The following is a 12,517-nucleotide window of genomic DNA, read 5'->3' as shown; positions in this document are numbered from 1 at the left end:
CACACACAAAGCCGCACAGATACGGTTGTCCTAGTACGCTGTAGTAGTGACTGTACGTAGGTTCCCCGTGTACGAATGGTGCCAAACTGCCCTACTGCAATAAATATTTGACAACAAAAAAGTTGTGATAGTAAATATACTCGCTTTTTTACAATTACAATACTTATTGTGCCCGTGACTAAAGAAAACATGACAAAGCGTATTTTGTGACTTTGTTAGCCATTATTTTTCTCGAGTGTGTGCGGCGTAAGCGCCAACGACAATAAGGTTTATGACCCTTTTTAAACGACTGCCCAAAAAGAAAGGAGTGGATTCAGCGTTCATGTTTTCATAGAAATGCCCCATTTAGCGGACCGGCTGCGACCACTCCACCAACCGCAAGCGACCGCGTCCGCCGCCGCCGCGATATTCGGCAGCTCCCGGCTCGCGATCGCCCGGTCTGTAGACAGCGCCTGCATAAGGATCCGGGGGTGCCCACCGCTGGCCTTCTATCCCCCGGGGGAGTCGGAGCGGCGGGAGTGGCAGCGGCAGCCCCGATAGCCTTCGGCCGGCCTCGTCCGGCTGCCTAACCATACAGCGCCTGCATAAGGATCCGGGGTGTCCACCGCTGGCCTTCCATCCCCCGGGGGAGTCGGAGCGGCGGGAGTGCCCGCGGCATGTCCCGCGGGAGTGGCAGCGGCAGCCCCGATAGCCTTCGGCCGGCCTCGTCCGGCTGCCTAACCATACAGCGCCTGCATAAGAATCCGGGGGTGTCCACCGCTGGCCTTCCATCCCCCGGGGATTTTCGCTGATTGCCATTTGGTTGCGATAGCACTCGAATACTGTATACGAGCTGGCGACCTGACAATGGCAAAAGGGCGAACAGTCAGAAGTGCAAGTATTTTTGACTAGCAAGACCCAATTTACGTGACTGCGCCCCCTGTGCCGTTTTTAGGAGCCTATTCGCGGGCGCTTTCAGAACTTTTTGATTTATATCTAAATCGACACCAGAGAGAGCAGTCACGTATTTAGCCTTATGTGTTGACTGTGTTGAGGCCTTAGGCTGGCCTAGTCCCCGCCAATTCTCCCTGTTATTTAAATCATCCATTTCGTAATCGTTTTCTACTTCTAGCTTTTTTCTAGGGAGCGTATAGGCTGCATGTAGGACAGCCAGACGTTACTTCTATGGCATTGATGTGCGTCGCCACAAATGTGTCCACTTTGGCTGGTTAAAAAGGCTTTTTGATCTTAGAACTTCTAGCTCACTGCACGCAGTGACGAAACGACTACCTGTCAAGTATATCTCTTCTTCTTATCTTATCTTAATTTTGTGCATGCTGTAAAGATTCTGGCTTCTACTATTCCCGTGAGTTGATTGTATCTTGGTCAAGCTGAGTCACGAGTGCTCGAGAAAGACGGGCAGCTCGCACAACTTGTTCCTAATATTCTTATTGCAACATCAAAAGTTTGTTATTTCGGAACTAAGTGAATGCAGCCCGTTATAAACGATGTAGCGCCAACTAGCTCGGAGTTCGATGAGGAGGCTATATTTTAAAGTGAAAAGACGCAGATATCAAATAAAAGTGTATTCTAGTAAACCGTAGCCCTGGTAAAGTACACGTGAAGTAACTTATTAGATTTAAACACATTACTTTTATGATTACATAGGTAATATCAGCTAAGCACATTAATGGTATCGCGGTTATAAAGAGTTGAGACCCTACGTGGGAGAGTTAAGAGTCCATGCTCTAAAATCAGTTTAGTTTGCATTTTTTTAGGGTTGGATCTTTAAGGGTGGTCGGAGTCGAAGTACAAACTGATTTACTTCTTAAAAAAAAGGTGTTTTGATTCTGCACACACTGAAAATATTCTGGTGTTATTGATTCCCGTAAATTAATTTTACCTTATTTAACCTGAGTCACGAGTGCTCGAGAAAGACTGGCAACTCGAACAACTTATTCTTATTTTCCTTTTAAGCATCCAAAGTTACCAATTTTGGGAAGACGCGGCATGCAGTCCGATGTGTAACTCTACAAATGCCTCTTCCTAACATTGATCTCGTATTCCATTACGTATAAAACTTCCCACTTCAGCGGTGAGAGTAGGTGAGAGACCTGCACCCTGGATGGGTCGGCAGGTCCAGCAACTCGGATGAGCTTTGCAGGAGTCGCTAAATGGGCGCGTGATCGCTCACCACAAAATAACAAACCTCGGAAGTTTCTTCACATTATTTTATTAAAAATAGTTGAAGAAAAAGCTTTTACATGACGGCACAAAAACTTACACATATTGGTTAACTATAGAGCACTACATTTTTAATATTAGGACAGAGCAAGCAAGCGTTTACATAGCGGTCCCGTTGGAGGCCATGACGGAAGAGGAAAGGTGTCAAAAAACAAGCATAGACTTATATGCTTTCTTATCATAGACAATCAGAGTTAAGTTCAAGTACCGAATAGAGATGGTATAGGGAGATTACATATTCTAACAGTAGGTATATCAGAGAATAAAGAAAAACCTGGTAAAACTAAAATCCTCTTCAGTCGCATGTTTCATTCATTTTTTTCATTGAACATTCTAACAATTGCAACTTGATGCATATGAGTCCTTGTTTTGTTTTAAACACAATTTTTTTTATGATTTTCGGGTTAATCACTTCGACGAACCATATCTCCGCGTTCGTCTTTCCACTAAAAGTGATTTCAATGCGGTTATATATCTATTCACGCATTTTACATTTCCGGCGGCCACAACAGCTTCATTCACAAATTTCATTGTTTGAAGTTTTTGTTCACAACTGGCCCACTCCTCTAAGTATATGTTTAGTTTTTTGCGACACATTTTGTCGATTGAGGGACCCTGATCACAAAACGGTAGCCGTTTCTGCTTATCAGGCACGGAGAGGATTAGAATGATCTTATATTGTGTTTTCTTAGCACCTCCAGTAGAAGTCCCTCCGCATGGCAAGGATGGACCTCTCCTCCAGATGTTCCTTTATTACTTTCTTGAGATACTCCTGGCCGCCTCCCACTTGTAGACGTGCACGTCAGGAGCGAGTGCCGGGATTGATGAGATGAATGCAATATTTGTTTCGTCGCTATCTCCTCATTTGTAGTTAGGCACCTATTTAATTAGGATCTCTATTGTTCCCCAAATAGTCTTAAGCCATAATGTATTGTTTGCCCGAATTTTCGTTAGTCATAATTCATTTGGTTCAGAAACGCGTCACTTTTCAGGATTGCCATAAAACAAACCTAACCTAACCTAACATATCTATAGGATAACGTAACTAAAATCCTGAAATGTTAACGGTTTCAGTTTTATGACTAATGATATTATGACAAACAATACATTATGACTTAAAACTTTATGGGAAACAACGGGACCCCATTTAATTAGTATATATATAAAAATAAAACTTCTCAACTCTTAAGGATAATTATTATAATTTAGACCGTCTTAGAATTGTTTACACAACAAAAGTAAAACTTCCTTCTCCCTTTAGCTCCTTACGCAGTCTAAATACTACGTTCCTCCTTTAAAAAACTTTCACAATCATCTTTTTCATAACGTTTTCATCACGTTTCGTTGCTTTCGAAATTAGACAGATGTTACATGCCTTAAGGGCTGTCGCTCTACCAATCTGATTAAGGCTCAGTGAGTGGCCACCAAGCCACGTTCTCCACAAAACCTAAACTGTCTGTCCCTTCTACCTATTAAAAGAAAAAAATAATTGAATATTTAGAAGGGAAACTCCCCAAGAAAATATAAAAAAATTAACAAGTAAATAGAGTTTCGGGCGCCTGGCAGAGAGCACAGATACAGTTTTTAGGCTAGATAGCTAAAAGAAGAGAGCAAAATGGAATATTTAATCACTGGGCGGGCCTGGAAAAGAAAAGATAAACTTATTGCCTTGTAATACTTACTCTTCTGGCGCAGCGACCCAAAGTGTGTCTTGGCCTCCAACACGACTGCTCGCCACTGATCCCTGACCTGTGCCATTTCTCGCCAGTTTTCAACCCGGAGCTCGCGCAGATCAGCGTCCACCACATCCGCCCATCGATACCTAGGTCGACCGACCGGGCGGCGTCCTATCGGCGGCGGCTTGTATAATAGGTACTTACTATTTTATTATTACTTTACAGGTAATGGGTTCTAATTCTAAAGTTCTAGAAGTTCTTTCGGTACAACCTTATATGAAATGTTTTTGAGTCGACGGCTGGAGTCTGACTTCCACATAAGGTGGAGCCCAAAGGTTACACTCTTATCAAAGGGTTAAGGACTAATTATAATTCATTACATATTATGACTTATATGGGACATCTACAGTTTAGACTTAAAAAGGGAATTCACCGACCTGTGTGGGCACACAGTTACGCAGATGATGTGTGAGGCAGTCGTCAATGGCACGGCGAGGAAGACATCGCACAGATCAGGTGTTAGAAGCCCCAAAGAGTACCGTGCCATGTAATACAATTTTTTAACTTTAGGTTTACTAAAGGAGTCAAAACAAACAACCCGATAGTGTACAAGAACTATTTAATGGTCGGGCTAATAAAAGGTAATCCATTTACACTTAATATATTAACGCTATTTAACAAGGCTCTAATTTTTGGTGACACTTGGTCGATTGCGCTATTGGTGAGATATCCGATGAAAGGTAAAATTAAAAGGTGAGTAGTCCAAAATCGAAGTTTAAAAAAAGGTGAAAGGCTTAGCTGCTCAGTAGCTACAGTCGACGACTCTCTCAACCGGCTGGCCGGAGATTGTCTGGTTGGCGACCTGACAATGGCAAAAGGGCGAACAGTCAGAAGTGCAAGTATTTTTGACTAGCAAGACCCACTTTACGTGACTGCGCCCCCTGTGCCGTTTTTAGGAGCCTATTCGCGGGCGCTTTCAGAACTTTTTGATTTATATCTAAATCGACACCAGAGAGAGCAGTCACGTATTTAGCCTTATGTGTTGATTGTGTTGAGGCCTTAGGCTGGCCTAGTCCCCGCCAATTCTCCCTGTTATTTAAATCATCCATTTCGTAATCGTTTTCTACTTCTAGCTTTTTTCTAGGGAGCGTATAGGCTGCATGTAGGACAGCCAGACGTTACTTCTATGGCATTGATGTGCGTCGCCACAAATATGTCCACTTTGGCTGGTTAAAAAGGCTTTTTGATCTTAGAACTTCTAGCTCACTGCACGCAGTGACGAAACGACTACCTGTCAAGTATATCTCTTCTTCTTATCTTATCTTAATTTTGTGCATGCTGTAAAGATTCTGGCTTCTGCTATTCCCGTGAGTCGATTGTATCTTGGTCAAGCTGAGTCAGGAGTGCTCGAGAAAGACGGGCAGCTCGCACAACTTGTTCCTAATATTCTTATTGCAACATCAAAAGTTTGTTATTTCGGAACTAAGTGGAATGCAGCCCGTTATAAACGATGTAGCGCCAACTAGCTCGGGGTTCGATGAGGAGGCTATATTTTAAAGTGAAAAGACGCAGATATCAAATAAAAGTGTATTCTAGTAAACCGTAGCACCCAGTAACCGTAAAGTACACGTGAGGTAACTTTATAGATTTAAACACATTACAAAGACCCTTATAATGATATCCAAAGATAATTATAATCCTAACATTTTTATTCTTATTTTTATGGTGAGGTAATATATATTAAAAGACCCTTCATCTGATAAACACGGCCCCAAATAAAAAGTGATTTCGTTGTAGGCGACCGAAAAATATTAGATAGATAGATAGACAAAGATAGACAAAGTCACTTTGGAAAAACTATTATAGACCGAGGTGTCAATACTGTCAATGTATCTTACTATGTACACTTCATGAAAGGGGTAACCGTTGCTATGACGGGATTATCTTATGCTAGATCTGCTAACATCATAAATAAGTCGCAGAGGCTGACAATGGAGAGGGCCATACGAGATCAGATAAGTAATATGCATAATCATACAGAAGACGAACAGTAATTACGAATTGAATTATTAGTGTTACGGATTAAAGAATATGGGTAAGTTCGTAGATATCAAGCAAATATAGTGAGTAAGAGTAAGATACATTTTAGGTAAATGATTATTTAGATCGTAATAATGACATATTAACATTAATCAAGTATTATATGTGGCCCCATCGTAGTGTAGAATATATTACCTCACCATAAAAATAAGAATAAAAATGTTAGGATTCTAATTATCTTTGGATATCATTATAAGGCTATCGGGGCTGCCGCTGCCACTCCCGCGGGACATGCCGCGGGCACTTCCGCCGCTCCGACTCCCCCGGGGGATGGAAGGCCAGCGGTGGACACCCCGGATCCTTATGCAGGCGCTGTATGGTTAGGCAGCCGGACGAGGCCGGCCGAAGGCTATCGGGGCTGCCGCTGCCACTCCCGCGGGACATGCCGCGGGCACTCCCGCCGCTCCGACTCCCCCGGGGGATGGAAGGCCAGCGGTGGACACCCCGGATCCTTATGCAGACGCTGTATGGTTAGGCAGCCGGACGAGGCCGGCCGAAGGCTATCGGGGCTGCCGCTGCCACTCCCGCCGCTCCGACTTAGACGTGTGCGCCGCGCCGGCGCGCCGCCGCCGCCGGGTTTTTTTGCCGCGCCGCCGCCGCCGATAAATGATCAGCGTGAAATCGGCGTGACCTTGAGTGTTGTTAATCAGCTATTCTAACTTGGCATTTGTATTAAAATTTGGATTTATTTGTATTATATATGTTACAGTTGTCAAATTTTTATCAATTATTTATTAAATGAAACGGATTTATGTCAGTGGCACAAACTTTTTGACATACTGGTTAAACGGAGTAATCTTCAGTCTTCAGTATGGTGCCGAAACGTGGAGCCTCAAAAAGTGTGACGTCCAAAGGGTGGCGCTTTTGAGATGTGGTGTTTGCAATGACTGCTGCTTATACCTAGGACCGCTCAGCTTCTCAGAGACCTCAATATCGCTACTCGGCTCTCCACAACATCTTTCTTCGGACATATTATGCGTTTTCCAACTCATAATGTGGAGAAACATATACATTAAGGCCCAATGAATAGAATAGAATAGAACATTATTTATTTCAGCATAGGTACACAGTTATACAATACATACACAGGAAGAAAGAAAAAACTTATAACTAACTTGTACACTGAAAAAGGTGAACACTCAGCATGATGCCGGGTCCTACTGGAGTAGTACCTGACGCTGGTCTTCCGTGAACACCTGTAGGGAGCGTAGTTGCGCGCAGCTACCAACTAAATATAGTAGAGTTATAAGATAACTATATTAATTGTATTAATTACGATAATAGGGCAGATGCCCCATTTCTGGCCACTTTAAGACAGTTCGGCTACGCAGAAGTCCGTCATTTTGTATCAATAAGCAACTATGACTCTCTTTATGCTCTAAGTCATTGAAAATATAATACTATAGTCATATAAATCTCCACTGTTAAGATTCTGACATTTCGTATATTTTTTTTTAAATAAAATACCAAAAAAGAGCTCGGGAGCCACTTTTGGCCACTTTTTACCCATCTGTGGCCACACGTTTGTGCCAGTTTTGGCCACATCAAAATAATTAAAAAAACGTCAGTTAAAATCAAACAATTGTCACATTTATTTGCACGTTCACACATTTTAAACATTAAATTAACTATCAAAATCAACTATACTCTGCCAAGATATATAATTTGTCTTAGGCTTGTTAATATCTTAATTAATCTTAGGTAATAATTACTTGTGAGATCTTCTTGTAGGTAGGTACCCATTAACAAACTTAAGTAGAAAACTCCCAATACTTTTCAATTTCTGGAACACGATATACATCTCTCTTCGAAACTTTTTTTGGTGTAGCGATTTTCTGTTTGATGTCATCGTAAGGATAAAAATTTAAATCAACTCTGTCTGGCCATTTCCAATTCTTCGCAGTTTTTTGCATGGACTTTATTTGTACCTCTTCTTCATTTAAGAACTGTATCTGCCCTACAAAATATTCTCCTTCATAAACAAATATTACAAAGTCCCCAATTTTATAAATATTTTTATTTTCTTGATCATCGCAGTCATTGCTTACGTCTTCACCTATAGAGTCATCTGTATCATGGACAGAAAAATTGTCACATTTTTCGCTAGATTCTTCTGAATCAGATCTATATGTATTTTTTTTCTTTACACTAATCTTAGAATGTTTAGCTATTGTTTTCAATTTCTTGGCTTTAGACTCGACACAAGGCCCTTTCTTTAACGATTTTGCTCGTTTGTTACCGATTTTTGGATTTGGCTCTTTATTTTTCTTTTCTTTTTCAGTTGATTGCATAATCTCCATCCATTTGTCGGAAGGTAAGTACCGAAGGAATATATTTTGCTTTTTTTGTGCTCTTAGGGATTATTTTCTCTGGCCATAAAACGCAATCCCTGACAAGGTTACTTACTATTTTATCTTTGGTAGACTCTTTGGTGGAACCGGCCTGTTCCGTACAGTTGGGGGTTGCAACACTTTCAACAACATTGGAGGTAGCATCGGGAGATGATGAGGCTGTATTGGAATTATTCTTGTTTGGCGTATGCATTTGTCGAGCGAAGCCATCTTTTTCATCGGTTTCAAGAAAGGATGTTGGTAGGCAATCTTCAATATCTTTAGATAAAGATTCATGACTAGTTGACGGCTCATTGATATTATTGTAATTTTTTGGCGTATCCATTTGTCGCGTGACATCATTTTTGTTTAAGGCAGTAAAAGCTGAGGCAGATGGGTGGGCGGGATTAAGGGATAGCTCTGTGTCGGAATTGTTTTTGTCGCCATTTATAAGAAACGACGCAGGTAGGCCTGGATTTTCTATGCCATTGGACTGAACTGCGTTGTTGGTTGATGGATCTTTTGCTGAGATTTCTTTGTTAGGGGTATGCATCTCGTTAGCTATATCATTTATGCCGCAAAGGTCAAAAAGAGGGGAATCATTGATGTCTTTAGATACAGCTGCAACTGCATGGTTAGTAGTATCATTTTTGAAAGCCAGCCAAGTATCATAAAGCATTATTGCCTCCTTTTTGCCTTCCCAGTCAGTGCCCGATTCACACGTTAAGTAAAAGTCCTTTAGCAAGCTAGGGTCTATTTTACTTTCAAGGTATGTAAGATAGCTTGACTCAGAAATGACAGACTTCGGTACAGCGTCATATTTAACGTTAGTGTTGCTGGTTGATTGAACAACTCTCTTGTAATTCACAAAGTCAGCACCAAATGGATACAGCCCACAGGTACTAAATCCCGCTCTTACATTGTTTGCAAAAGCTTCATTATTGACTAGTAAACTGTGAAGAGCTGTAGGAAGGTTAAATTTGGTGATATCTTTTCCATCATTTTCAATTCGCCATTTCTTCACAAGTTTACGCCATTTTTGTTTTAAGGGGAAAAAAACCGCAACATCCAGCGGCTGCATCATATGTGTTGTATTTGGGACGAGTGCCACGACGATGATTCCATTTTCACGACATAATGTACTCAGATGCATTGTAAGATGTGACTTATGCCCATCTAAAAACAAGATGACAGGTAAAGCTATTTCTTTCTCTTTGAGGTAAGGAATAAATACATTTCCAATGTATTCATAGAATGCCTCTCCTGTCATCCAACCCTTGTCGGTTTTGCCCAGTCCCCATCCCTCTGGTGCATTTTGTACTACTTCACTGTTCATCCGTTTGTATTTATAAACTGTCAGTGGAGGTGCATACTCACCAACTGCATTGACTGTAAACAGAGTTGTGATATTTTCTTTGTCACTGTTATTTGACGTGTCATAGACATGTTTTCCTTTCTCAGCTAGCACTAAAGCTCCTTTTGGTGCAAGAAAAAAAGAAGTTTCATCGCAATTCCACACTCGCGTCGGATCTTCTAAAATTTTCAGGTTTTCTGAACCCAACAGTGTAGAAACTTCTTGGTACCAGTTTCTAATTTTTTCTTCAGTAATTAACGCTCGAGCTTTATTTATATACTCGGCGTGTTTTTGACTCAAATCAGGGTGTCTACTCATGAATCCCTCATACCATGACCTGGAAGGCCTATTATTTGTAAAAGGTGTTATTAGATTTCCTTTTACCACAATTTTTTTCACAGAGTCCAATAGTCCTTCTTTATCGATTGGAAACCCAAGACGAGCACACTCTTTGATCCATGCAACGAGATCAGTTTCAATTTGCTCGCCAAGAACTGCTTGAGGTCCTACATGTCCAGAAGTTTCAGGTGCATGTCCAGAAAGCTTATGTCTCAAGGTTGTTCGAGGTACATTATAGTTTTTGCTGGCAGTAGAAACCTTCATGCCATTTCTAATTGCTTCTAACGCCAAGCCGACTTTGTGGGGTGAGTACTGAAATAATTTTTTTTTTACTTCTTTCTTCCTGCTTGACACCTTCTCACTCATTTTTCTAGTCTCTGTGTCAAAAACAATATTTTTGTATCATTAAATGTAGGATAGATACCTCAGTGGCCAGAACTAGGTCAGTATGTGTTCCAGTTGTGGCCATGTTAAAGGGAGAAATCACGAATACAAGTTGCCAGTTTTGGCCACTAGGCATAACGTAATTTCTAATAAGCACATCAAGAAAATAACCTAACATAGCCTTAAATAATACTTTTGACATATACATTAAATAAAAAACTCGTAGAAATATAGAAGGATTCAAAAAATAATGACGGATTACTCACCTTCCAATCTTATTGTTTTAATTAAGGAAATACCAAATTTCACAACACTCGACACAACATGGCTCCTGTCAACTTAATGACAACTAACACTTGACAGATGACAGCTTCATCTGTGTTGCTATAGTTTACTCATGTATCAACTGTAGACCATAGACTTGTCAAGTTGGCTATACCTTAGAAAACTCAACTTAAAGTTGAAAATGGCCAAAACCGGCCCAGTGGCCAGAACTGGGGCATCTGCCCTACCTAAAATTCGAAATGACTCTATTTTTTGCTTATCTTTGCTTTTTGAAATGACTCTGACACTACTTTTTGCTTGGACAGAAGATAACTTTTTAGTTTAACTTTAAAAGACTGTAAAGAAGTTAGTTGCTTAAAAGGTGGTGGCAGGTAGTTCCAGTATTTTGTGGCGGTATACTTAAAACTGCCACGAAATGCTGCAGTTTTGTGTTTTGGACACATGAGTAGAGTGGATAATCTTTGGCGCTGCAAAAACCGGAGCTTCTCATGCAGGTATCGAGGTGCTTGAGACTTCACAATACCGAACAGTAGGCAAGCAAAGTGAAGTGAAGGATGGATGGCAAACGTGCTCGGAGTGGAGCATGTGTGAGATAGTCGATGGCTGGTGGCAGTCTGCAGTCTGCACCGTGCAGTCCACACGGTTTATGACCGCGACCGCACGAAATGGAGACAAATTACAAGTGGTCGCAATCCTCAGCAATGATAAAACGAGAAAGATGAAGATACGTCTCAGTGAGACTGGTGCTAGTACGACAAGAAAACCATTAAAGGGAAGCCATAGCAGTCCATTATGTCTAGAAAATTTCAAGGATATTTAAAGATAAGCCATGGAAAGCATGAGAAAACAGAGTCACAGAGCGATACAGATCGGATCGAAAGTCATTGGGACCAGTGGTGGCAGCATGGTTCCATTTTTATCGCCTGTCATTATGCCTGTCACTTTCGTACTTACATACTTGTTAGAACGTGATAGGCATGGTGACAGGTGATAAAAATGCGACCGTGCTACGAGCGCTGGTAACCCCTTAATGCAAGCCAGTTACTAGGAAAAGTAAGTTATTATATCCTATATTCATTTACAAACGCGACCCTATTTTACTCACAACCTATTCAAAACTATACGTAGATTACGTAGTTCACTTACCGCCATTCAGGATTAATCAAATTTTCAAGAAAAAACAACAAATTAATGATTTTTCTGTAGAAACTTGAAAGTCAAGGTCACGCCGATTTTACGCCGAAAACACGCCGCCGCCGGCGATTTTTTGGAAAACGCCGCCGCCGATCGTTTTTTAATCGGCGCACACGTCTACTCCGACTCCCCCGGGGGATAGAAGGCCAGCGGTGGGCACCCCCGGATCCTTATGCAGGCGCTGTCTACAGACCGGGCGATCGCGAGCCGGGAGCTGCCGAATATCGCGGCGGCGGCGGACGCGGTCCCTTGCGGTTGGTGGAGTGGTCGCAGCCGGTCCGTTAAATGGGGTACTATGAAAACATGAACGCTGAATCCACTCCTTTTTTTTGGGCAGTCGTTTAAAAAGGGTCATAAACCTTATTGTCGATGGCGCTTACGCCGCACAGCGTCGCGCGGCATTGTATTTATATCGGAGCATCATTAATAATAGCGTAACCGCCATCGACAATAAGGTCCCTTTTCATAGATAACGTCACAAATAAACTTTAACCACTTTAATTTATTGTAAATGTGTCTCGTTGTAAAAATATCTATATTGTTTTATATCTATGCGTTTTGCGTACGCACGTTGACTTTTATCATACATAATACGTAAGACCAACTGTATCCTAGAAGAAATACACATACTT

The 12,517-nt window shown here is 41.5% G+C and overlaps 1 protein-coding gene across 1 annotated transcript; it reads right to left on the bottom strand.

Moving 5' to 3' along the window:
- Positions 1-345: 345 nt before the first annotated feature.
- On the bottom strand, positions 346-10,366 carry LOC134654774 (uncharacterized). The gene is made up of 3 exons (XM_063510245.1): positions 10,071-10,366; positions 8,406-9,928; positions 346-840 (listed from the first exon to the last, which is right to left on the bottom strand). Exons 2-3 carry the CDS (start codon positions 9,663-9,665, stop codon positions 346-348), a joined length of 1,755 nt encoding a protein of 584 aa, XP_063366315.1. The 5' UTR covers positions 9,666-9,928; positions 10,071-10,366.
- Between the last annotated feature and the right edge of the window lie 2,151 nt (positions 10,367-12,517).

The sequence above is a fragment of the Cydia amplana genome, chromosome 15 (genome assembly GCF_948474715.1).
Source record: "Cydia amplana chromosome 15, ilCydAmpl1.1, whole genome shotgun sequence".
NCBI lineage: Eukaryota > Metazoa > Arthropoda > Insecta > Lepidoptera > Tortricidae > Cydia > Cydia amplana.
This window is presented reverse-complemented; position numbering and strand designations above follow the sequence as displayed.